The sequence below is a fragment of the Apium graveolens genome, chromosome 8 (assembly GCF_009905375.1).
Source record: "Apium graveolens cultivar Ventura chromosome 8, ASM990537v1, whole genome shotgun sequence".
Classification (NCBI taxonomy): domain Eukaryota; kingdom Viridiplantae; phylum Streptophyta; class Magnoliopsida; order Apiales; family Apiaceae; genus Apium; species Apium graveolens.
The window spans coordinates 17248324-17269500 of NC_133654.1; the positions used below are offsets into that span (position 1 = coordinate 17248324).

Here is a 21177-nt window from a genome sequence, read left to right on the forward strand (position 1 = left end):
GTTACTCTGATTTTGTGATGTGTCCTTAAGGAATATGCTAATTAGGTCCTCATTATGAGAAGATACTTTTAAAAGGTTTACAAAAAAATCATTTTACATGTGTGGGTGCTTATTGTGCATATTCACATACTCATTCTTTTCCTCATGTTTGGAGATCATCACTTCTACTGCAAGAGGATATGAATCAGGAACATTACATTATTTTGGATTACTCATGCATCAGCCTATGAATGCGGCTAAGTGTATGCATCAGAGTTTCTCAACGTTAGGAATCTAATTAGCATGTGAATGTGCATCCTATTATATACATCCTACTATTTTTGACAATTATCTAATATGGTTGGATCTATTTTATCTTGGAAATTAAATTTAAATACTATTCGCTTTAATCTTTAGTAGCATGACATCGTGAATTGGAGTGGATATTTTAACATTAATCATATTTTTGTACTTCTTAAACATGTCTGTCAATATATTTTTCAAATTAGATAGAACATTAAGAGGGATGGATTTTCACTTTATATGTAGTAATTATATATTCTCACAGAAAAATGTGATGCATTTGCAAAAAGAATATCCATATGTTGTAGTTTGACAATGTATGTGATGTACTTAACGTTAAATTCAATTTTCTAACTTTATAGCTACTATGATTTACCTAAAAAATATATGTGCCAACTAAAAAAAAAATAAAAAAAGATGTAGCAATCTCTTGAGATCGAATTTCAACCGGAAATGATTTTCAAAAAAAAGTTTGTACATTACAATATGCAAATCATTACAAACATACAAAGGTTTATGAGAGCAAACCAAATTTATAGATAAGTATCAAAACGAAAAAGGTAGAGTTTACCATGTGCATATGAGTCATCAACTTGAAAATATATAAAAACTATTTATTAGTCTGCTATTGACAATAAAATGGCACTCCCGTTTTAATATTAAGGATTCGGTTCAAGGTTTCATCACCAGCCTGAAAACTTAAGTTGCATATAAAAATACAAAATTATAATATAATTCAATGTAATTTAAAGCATACGCACATGGAACACTTTCAAATTGATATAAAGAGTATTCCAACAGCATCATAATATCAAAATTTAGTCTCCAAACTACATTGATACTGTTAAGTAGCAGGTTCAGATTCTAAGAAATATATGGAGGATAATTACTAATTGGGAGGATTGACTTCAATGTTAAAAGTTGGAACAACATTGTCTTGCTGTAATGTGAAGCACAGATTGTCATCTTCCTTTAAGTCAAGATCTTTGACAAATTTTCTCCATCCACGCGAAAATCTGGCAACTGTCCCGTTTAGCACTATTTTTATATCCCAAACTCCTTGGCCAGTTCTGAACTTCACCATGTCTCCGCTTTTCCACATTTGATCTCGGAATCTTATAGTTCTAGGAATGTGTTGCACAATAGTTGAACATGTTAGCATAATTTGATCAGTCTATTCCTAAATATAATACAACAAGGTATTCGAAATAGTTATATTAAACTCTTATATATTATTATTTACCGCTCCATGATATTTAGAGTTCAAGAGACTTCCAGCCAATAATTTAGAAAACTGGAGATTCATTCCAACTTGCGCATCATGTGGATTGTTGTTTTCCATCAACTCCATATTCTGTATTCTAGCATTGTCCTGTGCAGGGTTATCATATCCTTCCACCTCCATCTCAGTTGACACATCCACAATTTCAACAATTTGTTCTAAGTACGGATATAAGACAATGTTAAATTCAAGACCACTGCCTATGTAAAAGGAGCCTGCAAAGTAATAAGGAAACAAAACATATGGCATACCAATTCCAGGAGGTGAATCTGTAACATTAAGTTCAAAAAGAAAAAAAATTCCACTAGGCCTTCTCCTCCGATTACTTTCTGTTGTGGAACGTATAATTTCATTTTCTTCACACATAAAAATCCTTCCACAAAATTCACCATTCCCACTGAAACTAAATAATATCATATCATTCTCCACAAGACCAAAATACTTAATCAGTTGTTTTAGCCCATAAAGTATTCTTAATTTAGCATCGTATCTCACATCCCACATAATCCCATTGATTATAATATGTTCAACACCAAGGAGCTGTTTTTCAGTCTCCTGACCTAAAAATCTTGGGATTGTCTGTTACAATGTTAAAACATAAAATATTATTGATCATTTACTAAAAACATACAAGAATACGGGTAAAAACAATAGGTGACTCACAATATATCCAAGTTTCAAAGGAGCCTAAAAAAATCTTATAAAACGATCTTCTTCCAATTATATCCCCTGTTCGTTAATTATCATATTTAAATTTATTACTAAATATATTTGAATCTTCTAGATATTAAAAAACTGATGTTTCAAATAAAGTGTTGCACCCTCATTGTAAAATCAAAAGAATTGTGAGATACCTTCTTTTTTCTCAACTTCCACTTCTTTCTTTTTAAAAATAAAAAGTACAACAATCTTTGGTAGCTCATGAGCCGTATTCATAGTTATTACATCACCTGCGCAGATATCCAACTCCTTCAGAACTCAGACCATCCTTTCCCAAACCAACACTTTTCTTCAACCCAATGGATGAGTACATCCCATTTTCTGCAGTCATGCTTCAAACAGATCTTTGACAATCTTTTCCATCGCTTATACAAATTTTCCAAATGAGTAGGAAGTTCCTGTTCAATTGAGCACATTGAATATTAGATTTAAGATAAGTAAACCAAATGTTTATACATATGAGGGAAATAATAAATGTATAGATAGAGAGAGTTGTTACCATATTATCCAAGTCCTCCATATTTGAGTATTGCACCATCAAGGATTGTTCACAATCAAGTCTTACAGCATTGTAGTGAATACAAGCAGAGTAACTCTCAGTAACATCATGATTACGACAATATATAAATTCATCCATAATCCAATTGTTATAGTTCTCTTTATTGAAGAAAAATATTGGCTCAACTGATGGATGTGTAATCGAAAAAACCATATGGTTGAAATACTGGACAGTAAAGTTTCCATACCCAAAATAATCAAAAACAACAACAAAATACATCTTTAAATCATAAAACCTCATAAATTCTTAAAGACCGCAGATTTTTTTTCGATACTTATCATATTCCGCATTCCAGACAATTGTCTTGCACTTTAGGTGTAATTGGGAATGAAGTTTACTCCTGAATTTATCAATAAAACTAGACGGAACCCTCTACAATTTTGGATAGATAATGCAGTGAGGTACAATATAAATTCAACTTCTTAATAAAGTTCAAATACAATCAGTTAAAAATTTACAAATGCTCCATCCTCATCTTTCTCCACATTTGCAGAAATAAAGTTGCCTAACGGTTTTCGTCCTCTACCAACATTTAACATTTATCAATCATGTATACCTAATTTTTTTAATAAGCATCCAACAAGCAATGAAAAACATTATCTGACATATTTACTCATATCCCAGTCAACATTCCATGAGTCGTGCTTTCTCTTAAGTTCCTGAACATTCAAATTTAAAACTCAATCCAAAACGGTTCATGAAGAAATCTTCGAAAATTCGTGAATAATCTACTGTTGGAAATCTTATCAATTTGCTATACAAAAGTATAGGCATCCAGCGGTGAACTAATTATATCAATTTGAAATCAAATCATTGTCTATATAACTCTGAACTAAAACATGCAATCAACATCAATACATGGAATACTCTTATACTTGCAAATGGAGAATTACATATACTGAAAATTGATATTTGAATGAAAATTAAAGTCTTAAACAAACTATTAGCCATGAATTTACAACCAATTGACAACAACTAAAACATGGATAGATGGGGTTTCTAACCTCCAAAAAATGTTCATAATCTTCTGACTGAGAGAGTTGGTTTCCATGATTTGAAGTAGTAGCTATCGATTCTCCCTCGGCAGAGCTCTGTTCTATATTTTGTTTGTCGTTAACAGTATTGTGCCTAAATCCAATACTTTGTTAAAGATATGTTGGGTATGAATTACCTAATCTTAAAATATAAATTTAAATTCTTTTAAATTAAATATTACAATATATATACTATTGAAATTTTGTAAAGATTATTAAATTAAATTTAACGTTTTATCATTAAAATAATATCATAACAAAACATATTTTAATTTTAATCCTTATATGCTTATAAATTAATAATTATCACATTTTATAAATTTATAATTATCATGTTCTATGTTTTGTTTGTCGTTAACGGTATTGTGCCTAAATCAAACACTTTGTTAAAGATATGTTGGGTATGAATTATCTAATCTTAAAATATAAATTTAAATTCTTTTAAATTAAATATTACAACATACATGCTATTGAAACTTTGTAAAGATTATTAAATTAAATTTTACGTTTTATCATTAAAATAATATTAGAACAAAATATATTTTAATTTGAATCCTTATATGCTTATAAATTAATAATTATCACATTTTATAAATTAATCAACACCAATTAATAAACACATGTTGAGATTATTTTATTTTTTTATTAATTAAATAAATTATTCTTAAATCATTTCCTTAATAAAATTGTAATATACCTTAAAAGTAATCTATATCATATGAAAAAACGTGAAACATGTGCTGATTTTATTACAAATAAAATTTAAAATTAGTTAATTATGTTTTAAAACAAAAATAATGACAACACAACATATATTTTTCTAACATACGTGAAAAAATATATCCGCGTACATTTTTTTCATTAACTGAAAAGTTACGTAAACATTTATCTTATATTATTTAATATTTTTTAAAAAATTGAATATATTTAGAACGCGTAGCGTGGGCAAAAATCCCTAATTTTGATTAAAAAAAATTTGCTAAAAATACAATTAAACAAAAAGAGAATAATATATTAATATTACTAATGACTTGGGTTTAGCCCCATGGAAGGTGCTCTAATTTACACCCGCGTCGCACCTGAACATAATCAACAATCCTTCCCTTTTAAGTCTCTTTCTTTTTCAGCACGGTTTGTTCCCTCTCATTCTTCAACTTCTAACCGCAAATTACAGGTTCTCTCTCTCTCTCTCTCTCTCTCGTTGCTTCATTACTCTCTCCCTGTCTCTCTCTCTTGTTGCTTCATAATTCACACACACGATGTTGATTTTTATGTGTAATGTGCACTTGCTCTTGCTCTTTTATGTGTAATGTGCACTTGCTTCAATTTTTCTCTCAAAAACAGAACAACTTGATATTCTGTTTTTCTATAAAATATGAGTAGATTATGTATGTATTGCCTTTTCTTTTCGTATTACGTGTTTAAATTGCGTGTTTAGATAATTTTGAACATGTATTTGTTGATATTGATTCACATTTTGTTTCCGTTCAATATTTAACAATTTGTTAGGAACCAGAATTGTTTTCACGAGGAGCATGTTGATCGCTAGCTAGCTGTTCTCTATTTTATAGATATAAATGAAAGCAGAGAACAAAGTAATTTTGGTTATAAACTTGTTTAGTTTGTTGTGGAATATCCGTGGTTAACATTGTTACTAGTATATCGAAGCTTTCGATTAATTATTTAGCATTGGTGCCTTTTGGTGACAAATTAGTTTTTGTAGATTTTGTTTGAGATTTAACTATGGTATTTTCTGTTTTTTTAATCTTCGGTACAATATTAATGTTTGCTAGGGTTTACATAACGAAATTGTTTTTGAGAGGATCACGTTGATCTGTAGAGTGTTCTTCTTTATGTTTGGAGATGTGAATGTATTTGCATAATTAGGTATAGAACAAATTGTTTTTGTTTATAAGCTGGTTTGGAATATCTGTAGTTTGCATTTTACTAGTAAGGCTTTTGATTCATTTTTTAATAATAGTGATTTTCGCCTTTGCTACAATTTTTCCACCTGACCTGAGCTGCAGTTTTGAATTCCTCAAATTGCAAGGCAACAAGGTACTTGTTTCATCATAATGTGTATATATATGTTTATCAAATTGTAAGGCAACGAGGTACTTGTTTTATCTTAATGTGTTTATACATGTTTATGTATCATTCACATATTTGTTAGAAATCGCTAGGTTGGTGTAATGTCAGTATAATGTATATGCTGTATAATGTACATGCTGCTCTTCTTTATAATTAGTACTATTTACTTGTTAGTTTAATTTATGAGATGTAAGAGACCCTGAATATGCAATTAGCCAGGTAGGTCTCTTGGGCCAGGTTAGAAATTGTTTGTCTCATGTTTCCTTAATTTTGCTATTATCTAATTTCTGCTCTTTGCTAGATGTCTAGGACTGGAACAATGGTATTGTGGATGTTTTACCTGGCAGTAGGAGGCTGCATTGCTCTGTTGTTTGAGTGGGGTCACAGGAAATTCGCATTGTCGGATCCTACCACAGTGGTCTGTACAGTAATTTTTACTGCTATCGTGATCGTCTTAACAGAACTGCTGCCTCAAAAAGGGGCTATCACAAGGTTTTTGTCCAGAGCTCATAAGGATTACAATTGGATGACAGAGTTTCTGCTTGGTGCCCTGCCAGCGGTGGGCGTGATGGTACTCCCTAACCTGACGAAGAGCGGAGCGGGAGGAATTGTAACATGGTTTTCCGCCTTTTTTGTGATATCTGAAATTTTGTTCATTGCTTTGTATGCTACTGAAGAAGTATTCTTTGATGTGTTGCGCATTCTTTCAAAGCAATCAAGTGGTTTCTCAGTCATCTCATTAACAAAGGGTGATTATCCAACTGCCATAGTTTGCGGCTTTGCCTCTTGTGTTTGTTGGATACTCATGGTATGTTCATGCACAAACAAATACTCTGCTTATAACTTCATTATAATATTTTTTGAACTCAATATATATATAATGTTTATTTCTTGTGTGTCACAATGTATTTTCTTTTAAACAAGGGTTATGGTCTGGCCGAGCTAAGGAGTCATCATATCGAATAGCAAGCTGGGGGTTGTTGCTGTTGGAGTATTGTTCTTTTGGTTGAGCATTCATAGTATAATCTTGTTTAAGAAACTACCGTCGAAGTATTGTGTCTCTCGGTTAAGCACTTGTAGTATGAATCTTGTTCTTTTAACTACTGGTTCTAAGTCTTGGTCCCTGTGTACAGGTTTGTGCCTCACTGTGTACAAGTATGTGCCAATGTTTAAATGGCTGTAGTGGTACTTTGTTTCTGCCCTTCTTACTTTGGCCGATAGTCTGTGTTCACTCTTATGCTGGAGAAACAAAATTTATGTTGGAGATTGCATATATGTACTGTGAGTCAAACATCTTATTAGCTACAATTTATTCTTACTACTGAATTTCTTGCTTTTTGCTGATCAAGTAGTGTTATTTGAGATGATATGGGAGTGGTTTATATTAATGTTCTCTAAGCATTCCTTCTCCCTATCGCACTACATCATCATGCCATACCTAAGCATTCCTTCCCCTAGAGCAAATACACTATGTAGCGTTCATTCATTTGTGTTCAGTTTGAATATGCTACACTGAACCTGTTTAACTTTTGGTTGCCTACTTGATATTTCTAATACGACACTTGATAGTTCTAGCTACTAAATTTATATTAGTTCAATGGTTAATATTCAAAAAAAAATTAACAGAATGCTGAATTTGTTCAAATTATAGTACATACATAGTTGGAAGCATGATTATTGTTCAAATCATTCAAGTACGTTGGTATATTGATCAGGTCATTTAAGTACTTTTGGTTCTATAGATTGTGGGCTTTCCAGTTTGAATCTGAGGAGTGAAGAAAAAATTATACATGTACTTTTACTGAACTGAACTGTACAAATTGTTGAAAATGGCAACTGAACTTGTTATTATTGCTAGAACAATCACCACCACAGCCATAATCCTGTCCTTTCTTGTTGATATACCATGAGCATCTCTGCCATTCAATTATACACAAGAAGATATATATCAAAATACTGGGCTAAATAATTATAATCAGAAGGTAATTCAGAAAAAAATAGAAAGAGGCCAGAAGTTTTTACCTCAAAACAATTGCACCTGGGAATACAAATGCAAGGCAAGCAATCGTGGTTGATCCGACAAACTGGAAAAAATACCATATGTCGGGAACGACTATTGCTGCCAAGTAAGCAATCGCAAGTATAGCACATGTAAGGCACACAAATCTTGGGGTATCCGATTCCAACGAAATTTTCTTTGGGAAGAGGAGTTCATCGACATTAGCCCTTAATGAGAAGTTGATTACTGGAAATACTAAGAGCAGGTGGATTGAGTAGCTTATTCGAACTACATCGTTTACTAACAAACCAAGTGGAGAATCAGAGTTTTTATCAAAGTTTACAAGCATGTCAGACATGATTGTGTCACCAAATAGCAAGTATCCAATAAATCCAACAGCAAAGTAAATGGAAACAGTGAGTAACAGAGACATCCGGACAGCTGAGGTCATATCCGAAGTTTTACTCAGCTCTGCTTTGACTGGATGAACTGCAGCAGAAGTAGATTACATTAAGTTCTCAACAACACAGCTTATAAGCGAAACATACACACACACACACACATACTAATAATATGGCAGACGAGGCCTGTGGCTAAGACCGGGATGGTGGTGAATAGTTTAAGGAAGGAATCTGTGCTAGAAATATCTGGAAACAGTCTCAGTTTCATGGTTTGTCCTGCCCAAATAGCATAAATGGCCATAGAGAAACTTATAGCAACAAATACCAATGCCAAGAGAATAGACACTGCTGAAGCATGTCCTAGTGATTCTGCAACCAACAAGCAGCACCAAGGTCAGTATATTATACCTAATACATGCTGCAAGCCATTTTAATATTTAAAAAAATGGTCAATGACTCCACTGTCTCCACTAACTCTTAAACCCCCATCCTATAGCAAGCCTGAGAGCTACTAGTGGAACTACGATCCACTGCTCATTCTACCAAGCCTTGGCAAAAAGATTTCAACATTCAAATTTATAATCTAACAGTTGTTTAATTTGGATAACAGATCTGTCAGGCACAAGTATGTTCGCGAAACATGTTGAAGGGAGTACTGCTCTGAAATTTATAAAAATCAAATAATTAGTGCCATGAACAGTTCTTCTAAACTCTGACCTATACGTGGCTGCAAGAGCAGAGGAAGCAAAACGAAAAGCACCATGAAAAGTAGAGCGAATGGGCGAGAGTTCCACCAGTGGATGCCAAACCATTCTTGTAGAATACCCAAATGTATCGTTTCACTGGACTGGCTACCTGTGAGCACATCCCCTGAGAACAATTAACAAGGATTAGCAAACAAGCTAACAACTACTACTGCCTTCAGTCAATTCAGGTGTATTCAGTAAATTAAAATTGTTAACTATAAGAATGATATACATATTAATCCCTTCGAGGTTGGTAACTTGGCATGGAATCAGAGCTATCTTGATGGGTTTCTTGTATACTACTCTTTAATCCCCTACATGAGTTCTCATAAAAGGGGAGTATTGACACAAAAGTATAACATACAAAGTAAGCCCTTCCAACACCTTATGGTTTTAGGAGAGCTGGCAAGGTAACACAAACCTTACCCTCTTTTCAACTTATAAGCAAAATGTTTGCATTTGTGCCCTTTCCGCAATAAAATTCTTAAAATTATCTTGATTAAGCAATCACATGTTCACATGTTATGCTGCGGTTTATTTAACTACCATCATGATACAACCACTAATAGTACCGAATTTCCCATCATCTCTGGAACTAGTAATTGACAACCAAGCTAACATTGTATGTAAAGAAATGCATAGGATTCCTAATAGAATAGTGACAAATCTCACTCACCCTCCATGACCTTGTTTATCAAAACTCTCACTTTCTACTTAAAAACCAATACATTACAACACATAACATTCCAAAATATTGTAAATATATGTTCTACCACCGAATCTTGATATTACCAATAATAATCAAGTAAATGAACACACAACATTTCAAAATATTGTAAATATATGTTCTAGCAAAGAATCTTGATCTTACCAATAATAATCAAGTAAATGATAAGCCCACCGAGATTCGATAAAATGATACAGAACTGCAGTGCAAATGATCCAGTCTTCCCAAAAGACTCAGCCATAACACCAGCATAAGAATTTGAGTTGCCAGAACGAGTGTACCTGAGCAAAAACTCCACAGTGACATCCACCAAAAGAGCCATCAGCACAATCAACAAAAACCCTGGAATGATACCAAGGACTTTAAGAGTTGCTGGAATTGACATGATCCCAGCACCAATCATGCAGGTTGATATATTGAAAACTGCAGATGATATTGATGCACCTTCATCTGAAGCTTGTATGATCTTTGGTAGTAGAGGAGCTACTGATGTTGTTTCTAACTTCATTGACTTGTTGGTTTCTGTTGATTTGATAGGGTGCATAAGATTTTGCCTTTTTAAGCTGTTCTTAGACAACCCAATTTGGTTTGCAAGTCATGGTCAGACTCTCAGAGATGTAAAGATCAATAAGATTTTTAGTTTCCTTTTTTTGTCCGAATATGAACGTGTGAATGGTGAATGTGCTGGATATATCTTCTTTTTGTCCTTCCTTTCTTTTCTTTTTTTTACCGGGTAAGTGAACATTTTATTTAGTTAACTAGATTCTTTATGTAATAAATTTAAAAATATACTATTTTTATCATGATTTTTTTTATTTTATGTAATTATTCAAATTTTTGTGCTAATTATATACTTCCCCATCCTTTTTTAGTAAAGTTGTCAAACGGATAATTCGGATACGAATTTTTCTATATTAGTATATCTACCCGTAATTGTTGGATTCAGATATGAATAATATTCGCTTTATTTTAGACGGATAATATCTGAGTTTTGAATAATTATTTTGTGATAAATTTTTTTATAAATGTAACAACTAAAAAAATTACTATCTTGATACAATATTTTTTTCACAAACATGATAACTAAAAAAGAATAAAGGAAATATTATGTAAAATAAAAAATGGGGCATGGCTTTAAATTTGACATTACTTTGAGATCCTAGGCCCATCCTATCTCTGGATTTTGGGCCCATACGGCTGCATTAACATTTAACAATAGGAAGAAAACTCAGAGGACAGTGGAAAATAATTTTATAATCTATAAATCAATTAGTATATATTATTTGTTAGAAATTGATAAGATCTCCAGATAGACATTATGATATGCCATGCCAAACTAAAAATCTTTGCGTCAAATAATTAGTGCTGTCGCCTGTTACCCACTTTTTTAAAATTTCACGAGTATATTCTTTAAAAATCTCGATTGGAATGAGTAGGATTATGCAAAAGGAAATTATTATTAATATTATGTTCAATCAATATTTCACATCGGATGATAATATTTCACTTTCTTCTTTCATCACGTACATGGATATACAAAACAGTTGAGTTCTAAAAAAGTGATGATAAATTGTAAATAAATTATTAAATATTTTTGACCGATAGATAAGGTATTGATAAATCATAAATAAATTGTTTCAAAATTATTCCAAATAACGATCTCAACTAATTAATTTCGATTTATGACATATGTAATTAAAGATGCACAAAAGGTCCACCGGACCGGGTTTTGACCGGACCGGACTTTTCGGGCTTTGACTTTAATCGGGCCGGGCCGGGCTTTTCAAAAATGTCAGAGTCCGTTTGAGCCCTCGAGGCGGGCCTAATCGGACTTTTTTCGGGCCGGATCGGATCCGACCAGGCTTTTTTCTAATTTAAATCGGATCGAGTATTATTAGAGATTCCGAAGAATATATATGTTAGCAACTAGATCATCGTAAAAATGTATTAGTTTACCTAAAATATTTTATGAAAACATTATTGAAAACATTTAAGTTCGGTAAAAAATAAACATGTTTATAGAATAATATGTTTTATCATTGTTATGATAACAATGATATTAAAATATATATAGTGTACTTATTATATCTTCTTTCATTATTTATACAACAAAGTATATAAATAATATTATTAATCACAAATACGTAAATATAAATGACTTTAAAGTATTATTTATATTTATAGGAAATGTGAATTTATAAATATATAAGAAAATATATCAGAATAATCAGATTATAACCGGACTTTTAATCAGGCCGGGCCGAAACCCGGGCTTTTAACCGAGCCGGGCCGGGCTTTGCCTAAAAATATAGGGTCCGTCGAGACCCGAAGCCCTGACCGGGACCGGGCCGAGCTTTACCGGGCTTTGATCGGATCGGGCCGGGCCAGATTTTCGGGCCCGGGTTTTTTGTGCATCACTAACAGCTAATGGGAAAAGGGGATCCGATGGTCCAACATAAACTCCAGGCCCAACTGATTCTCCAACTGAAACCCCTTATGTATTCTATTGGGCTTCTCAATCTCAATTCTTTGTAAATTATGTTATAAAGATGTAAATCTCAATTAGAACGTGTAATTTTTTTTCCTTTAGTTAATATGTAATCCAGAGTTCCTGTCCTTGATTTTCTACAACTTTTTGATTATCGATCAGTCGCTGGCTTTCAGAGTGTGTGACATCAACTAGCCTTTGGTGTCTACAATGCCTTAGGTTGTTGCTGGTAATAAAGAGTATGGGTAAAAGCCAGTTTAGGAAGTCTTGAAAGTAGACTGTTGAAATTCAGAATGCCTTAGTGTTCTCTCTTCATCTATGTATCTCTCGATAGGTGTGGTTTCTTTTAACATTTTAAAGGCACTGCAGAAGCGGAAGTCGTTACCTTAACCGCAAGGAGGGGAGGTTAACTTGTCTAGAACAAGCAGTAATTTTGTTTATGGAGATCGGGAGGCTCAATTTGTCTGCAATATACTATAAGGTATCATCTTAGCTGTAATTACAATTTTATTCCTTCATAATGGAAAGACCATTAATGTGTGTGCACTTCTTGTCATAATAAACATAATTCTTTTTTTGAGTTGCATGTTGTCTTGTACTTGAGTTTTCACTGTGCGATACTTTTAATTCAAAGTATGTGATGTTTGTTTAATAAAAGCGCAGGGGTCATATTTTAAAACCAATGGTATGAAGTGTTGAATATATTACGACCCAATTAAATCTTCTCCTAACACCACAAGGTTTTGGGACTGCTTTAACTTTTATTAAGGTTTGCTTTTGATAATACTTTTTAGTTTATGGGCTTGTATATGTTTTTCTTATCAAGTCATTTCTGTAAAATGTGAGAGTTGTATACTGATGTTTAAATTTTTTGATGTACTTGCATCCTTTCCGGAAGATCCCACTAATTAATTAATATTACATAGTGACATGATGCCTGCAGTACCTGCAGGAAATTGCTGAATTATGTGAGCAGGAGCAAAATTTGGAGCAGGCTATGAATTTTTTAGATAAAGCAGCTGATCGTTTTCAAAGTGAAGATGTATCATCTTCTGCAAACCAGTGCAAACAGAAGATTGCTCAGTTTGCTGCTCAGCTTGAGAAGTAAGTTTGTTAGGATTTACGGGTCATAGATTTCCTTTAACAACTGCAATCTGTGGATATCCTTTCCTGTTGCATTCTTTCTAATGATAAAAGAACTTTTGCTCTGTGTTTCTTCTTTATTATATTGTTTGGGAAGGAATAATGTTTTGTTGACAGTGCTGAAGTTGGTAAAAGATCATTTATGGGCATCTATCAAGTTTTCTTTTCTTAAAATATCCAGTTACCTACGAGTACATTGAAGTATGGAGTTAGAGGTCATCTTCTAAATGCTGGAATTTGCCAGCTTTGTAAAAACGATGTCGTTGCAATCACCAATGCTTTGGAGAAATATGAGGTTCAGTCTCCACGTTGGCATGAAATTGGCTTGTATACGTAGCAGGTCCAGATATTGAGTTTGATTGTGTGTTTTTCGCAGAAACTGGATCCTACTTTTTGAGAAACACGAGAATATAAATTTCTGGCGGTATGTTAGGATGTCACAACGTATCTTATTATTTGCCTGTTTATCCTTCAACCCGACCAGCGAGCACTGTGTGCCCACTTGAAAATTATAAAACATTTAATTTACATATCTAGCATCACCAGTTCAATCTGATGGTCTTCTTTGTATTTGCATATATTTTGTTCAAGAGGCAAATCTTAATGTCTTCTCTAATTGTTATGCATCTTGTTACAGTGGGCTAAGTAAGCTTCTTCTTAATATGTTGAATCGCTTTATTGGACAGGACTTGGCGGCTGCAGTTGATGATGAAGATGTCATGAAGTTTACTGATGCAATCAAGGAATTCGATAGCATGACTAAACTGGTATTTTGAGCTTTGTATTCTATGCTCATCTCAGGTTATCATGTGCAGAGATTAGTTGTTTATGATATTAAAGAGACTGTTTTATTGCATGATGCACCTCCCTTGTGGGATTTTTCAGACATCTACTCGTCGGGAGGCTCTAGGTTGCATTGTGTTAGAAAACAGCTCTATATTGTAATTTTGTAAGTTCCTAAAGATGAGTATTAAACTAGGGCATTAAACATGATAGGGCTTCAATATAAGCATCAGAAATAAGATGAGTTGGGATACCTTTGAATGGAGACGAGAAAGGTGAGAAAAGAAGAGGGTAGAACCGCTTGAAAGATTTCCAAGGCTGAGATTTGGGTTGCAGGGATGAGTTGGGATAGATGATACAAATAATACTCAGCTTGTAATGAAATGGAATAATTGATGCAGCCTCGAGTTGTTAGAGCCTTAGAGGCCTTACCTGTAACTGTAAATATGTCATTTGTAATACTGCTTTAGAGTGATGGGTGACTTCTGAGTTCTGAGTGAGAGGTCTACGTTATGAGAAACCAAGTATGATATCTTTTATACCAAATACCAATGTATAATTGGCCCTGATAAAGGCAGGGTGCATAATATGTATATCGAGTGTTATAAAAGATTTTGTTTAGAAACTTTATATGTAGGTTACCTTCATTGTTGTTTCTAGAATAAACTGTACTTCTTAGAATTTTTTTGTGGCTAATTAATATACCTTACATTTTTCGTCATGTTTGATCAATAATTTTCAACTTGTCCATTACGGGCATAAAAAAAACTGATTTTACTTCTGCAGGATGTTTGGAAGACAACCCTCCTATTGAGAGTGAAGGAATTGCTAAAGGCCAAGGAGATTGAGGATGAAGATGGGGATCTTACTTGAATATGTTTCTGTGTGCGTTTGATAATGTATGATACTGCAATGTTTAGTGATAACTATCGACATCTTCACATTTTTGTGGTTATTGATGTACATCACGCAGTTACGTCCACTCCGGTGTTAACCAGTGAGTTTTGTTGATTGTTATTGCATTGTCTCGAGTTTTAATATTGCACATAAATAAAAGTGCACAGTTGTTGGGTGCCCGGTTTTTATGAAGGTTGTAGAGTTGATGGAACCAATACAGAAGATGAACTTGGAAATGAACAGGACTCCAACATTTAAGCAGTAAACTTCTTTATAGGAGACTAGTCCCAGTCCCAGGCACGAATGAAATGACTTGGGGGTCGTTTGCTTTGCTTGTGTTTTCTTTTTGAAATAAGTTTAAGATTAAGAATTTTATATAATTCGTTAAAGTTTTGTTGGAGTAATAGAAAGAATTACAATCTCATCATTTAATTGTCTCTGACGATTAATTTTTTAAGAGAACTTATAAAATTTCCCGCTATAAATCAAAATAAAAGGAGTGTTAGAAATTTTAAAAAAAAAACATAGATAATTTAAAGGATCAATTCACAACACACCTAACCCTAACGTTAGGGGTTAGGGGTGTAATCGAGCAAGGCGAAAACTATCCGGCTAGACTCGGCTCGAACTCAATTAAAGGAGTTCGGGCTCGAATTCGACTTAACCTTTAATTTCAAACTCAAAACTTGGCTCGTAAAAAATTCGATAGTCTCGAGTTCGGCGCTAAAGTTGAATAGATCTCACCAACTATGAACAAATGCTCCAAATATGATAGTTTTGGCTCGAGTTCGATTTGCTAAATATATAAAATATAAATAAATACTTAATATTTATATAAAATATTTTATAACAAAAAGTTAAACGTAGCAAAGGTTCGATAAGGCTCGCGAATCTTACGAAATGAGTAATTTGAAGCTCGAGCTCGGGTCGGTAAATAATTTGAAAAACTTGATCTCGATCTCGGGTTGATTGTTACTGAGCCGAATTCAAATATTTTACAAGCCGAGTTCAAGTAGCTCGCGAAGGATTTGACTCGTTTAGAGCAAGTCCAAGAGTGCCCTAAACTTTTGTCCTAAACTAGAATTTAAGACATTTTGTTCAAATGAGTGCTCCAACGATGTCTTAGTGGTGACTTAAAACAGTTAGGACATTTATTAAATGTCTCATTTTTAAGACATCACTAGGCATGTCCTATTTAATTTATATCAATAAAAAAAATTCCCTCTCTTTTTACACATTTTTTCTCGCTATCATCTTTTCTTTCCCTCCAATTATAATTCAAATATAATATTATTCTAATAATAGGGCACCATTATAAGGCATATTGTTTGAGTTAATATGCAAAAATCATGTCTTAAATCATTAATACATTATATTTTATTATATTTATAAGGCATCTAGTAGAACATTGTTAGACTTGCTCTTACACCCCTACCTACCACAAAAATATACTTCCTCCCGGCCATTTGTATACAAATGGTTTGGTAGAAACATGTTAAAATAACATTACTTTGGTAAGGTAGTGGAATGAGAGAGAAAGAAAAAATGTAATTTTGTGAGAAAATGTATAATGTTGGATAAAGTGGTGGGATCAATCAATATTTAATAAATAAAGTGAGTACAGTGAGAGAAATTAGTGGATGTAGTTGAATTTTATATTATTAAACTTTTATTATTTTGAGTATTTTTTTGAAATGTACAGAATTTAATGGTACATCTTAAAGAGAAAAGTGTATACTCCCTTTGTCCCATTGAATTCTATACATTACTGTTTGGCACGCTTTTCAATGCTCCTTTAAAGCATAACTCTATAATATTTTTTTAATTTTTTTTTCTGAATAAAAGTTTAATGTTTAAAATTTTATTTAATTTTTTTTAAAAAAAATAATATTATAAAACTATATTTTATACAAGTCTCGAAATACGTTCAAATAGTAAACGTATACAAACATGGGACGGAGGGTAGTAATAAACAAAGATAATTTGAAAAATAATAACCAGACCGCCTGTCTTCTACCTTAAACTGTTCTCCGTTGACCTTCTTACCATTTCTGTGACAGGCTGAAGAAGAATAATACATGCTTTCTGTTGAGTATAATTCTAACTACACAGCAACAATGGACAGTTATATATATAATAACAAGAACATGGCAAATAACCAACTAACGAAATAAAACACGAAGACAATAACAAACTATAAAGACTGTAATTGACAAACAAAGTAAAGAAAACTTATCTCTTATCGCTTTCCAAATTCTGATAAGAAGAAGAACAAAACAGCTGAGTCGCCAAACCCTTCAAGAGGACTTGACTGTTCTTGAAGATCTTATTGCCCCCCACTTAAGCTGTGATGGAATGCAGAAATATCGCTTCCAGGATAAAACAACAACCGATCAATCTGGCCACAGAACCAACAATGATCAACGGCGACTCGCACCTCAGTTTGCCCAAAAAACCTATGCAACTCATATATGTTTGCGAGGTAGGCACCGAGACTTGTGTCATTTTAATCTCAAGTATATACCTCTCAATATATAGGCATCTCAAGTTGCTCTTCTTCTATTTTACTCGATGTGGTACACCAAGTAACAAAACAGAAAAAGTAAACAAAATGGGTTTTCCTTATTATTTATATTATATCCTGATTAATTAATATTAATATTACAAAATATATTCAGAGTATGATTAAAATAATCCTTACTCAATATATTTTATACTAATAATTAAATAATCAATATAAATAATTAAACTTGTAATAGAAAAGAAAAATATAAGAATTCTCACTAGCACTAGGCCACACAAACATTCTACTTATGCTAGTAGTTGAAAACAACACTAACACAAGATGCTATATAAACTCAATATCTTTCTTTTACAATACCAATGTGGGACAAAATCCCCAAAACTCATTTCAAACAAGCAACTTTGTCGCAATATATTCATGGATTCCACTAAGAAAATGTCTTAGATCCAAATATGAAAGTTTAAGTCCTCATGTCAAGGAACAACCTCCAAGTGTTAGTTTCCGGAAATCATATCAAGAACATATATAAAATATGCCTCAAACCTTTCATTTTCTAACAATCCCCCACAAATCCATAATTAAATTGCATACCAGATTTTATCATGACTTGCTTTTCAGAGTCGGTACCCTCTCGAGTTTGAACCCTCCTAAGTCCTCTACTTCGATGGCTACCGGATACAGATGGAATGTTTCACCTTGAATCTTTATCCGTTGGGTGTAACCACACTCCATAGACGATGACAAGTCAAAGGCTATGGTGCCAATCTACGGCTTTGAGACGTTAATGGTCATGTCTCGATCTTGTTCGTCGAATGTTTCGAGGAATAACCCTTTCCTCTAATTGCGACCACACAATTACATTCGCTTAGCTGGGCATCTCCAGAGATGTACTGCTATCATCTCGTCAAACGACTTGACCCCATTCAGAGTTCAAATAACTCTTGCTAACTAGCAGTTCAAGTACCTCTTAAGGTTTATAGGGAATAGACTCAGATACATAAGTATCTAAATGTATATGGTAGAGGTACTACCAATTCATCCTTACAACTTGTTATTACCACATTGAATACACTTCGAAGGATCTCCTCTCAGGTGTATTGGGTTCCCGCTGTTGATGAATTATGATGGGTTACCAGTCCCATTCCCAACCTCGACTTAAGGACTATAGCATGCTCAATCCCTTTAGTCAGCGGATCAGCTATATTATCCTGAGTTCCTATGAACTCTATAGCAATAATCCTATCAGACACAAGACCCCTTATAGACTTTAGTCTAACTTGGATGTGTCTCTTTATTTTAGCATTATACTTTACACTTCTGACTTTGTCGATAGTTGTACGGCTATCGCAATGAACAGAATTGGCAGGAAGCGGCTTGCTTACTACAGGTAACATACTCATGAGTCCATGTAACCATTCAGCCTCCGTCCCCATGGCATCAAGTGCACACAACTCAGCCTCAAAAGTAGACCAAGTAATCAAAGTCTGTCTAGAAGACTTTTAGGATACTGCTACACCCGCAAGGGTAAACACATATCCAGTCACTCCATTGGAACCAGATTTCTTAGCTATCCAACTTGCATCATTGTACCCCTCGAGTACCCCCGGAAATCTCCGGTAATGCAAGCCAAGGGAAATAGTTCCCTTCAGATATCTAAGAACTCTATCCAGTGCCTCTCAATGAGTCTTGTTTGGACAGCTTGTATATCTAGCCAACTTAGACACAGAATAAGAAATATATGGCATAGTCACATTAACAAGATATTGCAAACTCCCAATAATCTAAGAATACCTTAACTGAGACACATGAACTCCTGAACTATTCTTGACTAAGGCAACTTTTGAATCATATGGTGTACTAGCGATTCTAAAATTTGAATAACCATACTTCTCAAGTATAGATTTCTCTATATAATGAGACTGTGACAAAGTTATTCCATCGGTTGACTGAGTCAACTTGATCCCAAGAATCACACTAGCTTCACCCATATCCTTCATCTCAAAGTGCATCTTCAAGAAACTCTTTGTCTCGTTAATAATCTCAATATTGGTTCCTACAAGCACACGATCACACAATCATTACCTCTAACCTTATAGTAGACACACTTGTCACTTTCATTAACTAAAAAATTCGAATTCTAAAATAGTTTCATCAAACTTTTTATGTCAGTCTATAGGTGCTTGTTTAAGGCCATAGATGGACTTGACTAGTCTACATACTTTCCTCTCATTACCAGAAGCAAAAAATCCCTCAGACTGATCCATATAAATCTCTTCTTCAAGGTCACCATGAAGAAAAGCTGTCTTTACATCCATTTGATGGATGATCAGACCATGTACAGAAGCCAATGCAATAAGCATTCTGATTGTTGTCATTCGGGCAACTGGAAAATATGTATCAAAATAATCAATGCCTTCCCTTTGCCTAAAGCCCTTAGCAAATAGCCTAGCCTTGTACTTATTTATTGAGCCATCAGGGTTTAGCTTCCTCTTGAAGATCCATTTACATCCAATAGTAGAACACCCTGGAGGGAGATCAACTAACTCCCATGTTTCGTTTGAAATAATTGAGTCAATTTCACTCTTTACAGCGCCTTTCCAATGCCTTGACTCCGAAGAATCCTTGGCTTGACAGAAAGTTAAAGGCTCATCCTCGACATTGTAAGTGATAAAGTCACTTCCAAAGTCCTTGACTACCTTTGCACGCTTACTCCTTCTAGGTTCCTCTACTTCGTTAGGAGTAGAGCTATTACCAGGATCCACCCCACATTTGTCATCTTTTCCACATGATCAGGAATAGAAGTCGATGTGTGAGTGGGATCATCCTCAGAACTACCCAAAGGTATACCAGTCTTCATAAGGAATACTTCCTCAAAGAAAGTTGCATCACGAAACTCAACTATCGTATTCGCCACAATACCATCTATGTTAGATTTTAATACTAAAAATCTCATAGCAGTTGTGGTTTCAAGATAGCCCAGAAAGATACAATCAACAGTTTTCGGATCCAGTTTCTTTCTCTTGTGTTCAGGGACAAGCACCTTAGCAAGGCACTCCCACACACGAAGATAACTCAAACTTGTCCTACGCTTTCTTCATAATTCATATGGTGTCTTGTCCATATGTTTCAGAGGGACTCTATTCAGAATATGACAAGCCGTATTCAGAGCCTCTCCCCACATGTACTTAGGCAACCCAGAAATAATTAGCATACTGTTAGTCATGTATTTAAAAGTTCTGTTCTTTCGTTCTGCCACCCATTAGACTCAGGTGTGTATGATGGAGTAACCTCATGAACTATACCATTGTTTGCACAAAATTCATTAAACAAGGTACTCGTATACTCACCACCTCTATCAGACCTCAAATGTTTAAGTACTTTGCCAATTTGTGTTTCAGCTTCATTTTTATACATAATAAATTTATCAACTCTAAATTCAGCATATTCTTTAGAGCACCAAGATTTAAATGACCAAGTCGTAAGTGCCACAAATCAGATGAT

General features: G+C 33.8%; 2 protein-coding genes and 1 pseudogene across 2 annotated transcripts; 2 read left to right on the top strand and 1 right to left on the bottom strand.

Annotated features, from left to right (window-relative positions):
- The first annotated feature begins 4976 nt into the window (after positions 1-4976).
- On the top strand, positions 4977-7310 carry LOC141678342 (uncharacterized). Its single transcript, XM_074484632.1, has 3 exons — positions 4977-5051; positions 6270-6776; positions 6893-7310. The coding sequence occupies exons 2-3, from the start codon at positions 6270-6272 to the stop codon at positions 6932-6934; spliced, it is 549 nt and encodes a 182-aa protein (XP_074340733.1). The 5' UTR covers positions 4977-5051; the 3' UTR covers positions 6935-7310.
- Positions 7311-7684: 374 nt separating this feature from the next.
- LOC141676649 (amino acid transporter AVT6C-like) lies at positions 7685-10495 on the bottom strand. Its single transcript, XM_074482341.1, has 5 exons — positions 9986-10495; positions 9086-9238; positions 8534-8737; positions 7991-8456; positions 7685-7884 (listed from the first exon to the last, which is right to left on the bottom strand). Exons 1-5 carry the CDS (start codon positions 10383-10385, stop codon positions 7767-7769), a joined length of 1341 nt encoding a protein of 446 aa, XP_074338442.1. The 5' UTR covers positions 10386-10495; the 3' UTR covers positions 7685-7766.
- A 1861-nt stretch (positions 10496-12356) lies between these two features.
- LOC141678138 (alpha-soluble NSF attachment protein-like) lies at positions 12357-15272 on the top strand (annotated as a pseudogene).
- Positions 15273-21177: the final 5905 nt, after the last annotated feature.

What these genes read in the sequence shown, in the direction of transcription:
- LOC141678342 (XM_074484632.1), top strand. Translation starts at nt 6,270, where the DNA reads ATGTCTAGGACTGGAACAATGGTATTGTGGATGTTTTACCTGGCAGTA. An exon ending in GTGTTTGTTGGATACTCATG is followed by an intron (nt 6,777 to 6,892) that starts GTATGTTCATGC and finishes CTTTTAAACAAG; the next exon opens with GGTTATGGTCTGGCCGAGCT.
- LOC141676649 (XM_074482341.1), bottom strand. Translation starts at nt 10,385, where the DNA reads ATGCACCCTATCAAATCAACAGAAACCAACAAGTCAATGAAGTTAGAA. An exon ending in CATTTACTTGATTATTATTG is followed by an intron (nt 9,239 to 9,985) that starts GTAAGATCAAGA and finishes AATTGTTCTCAG; the next exon opens with GGGATGTGCTCACAGGTAGC. An exon ending in CCAGGTGCAATTGTTTTGAG is followed by an intron (nt 7,885 to 7,990) that starts GTAAAAACTTCT and finishes ATTGAATGGCAG; the next exon opens with AGATGCTCATGGTATATCAA.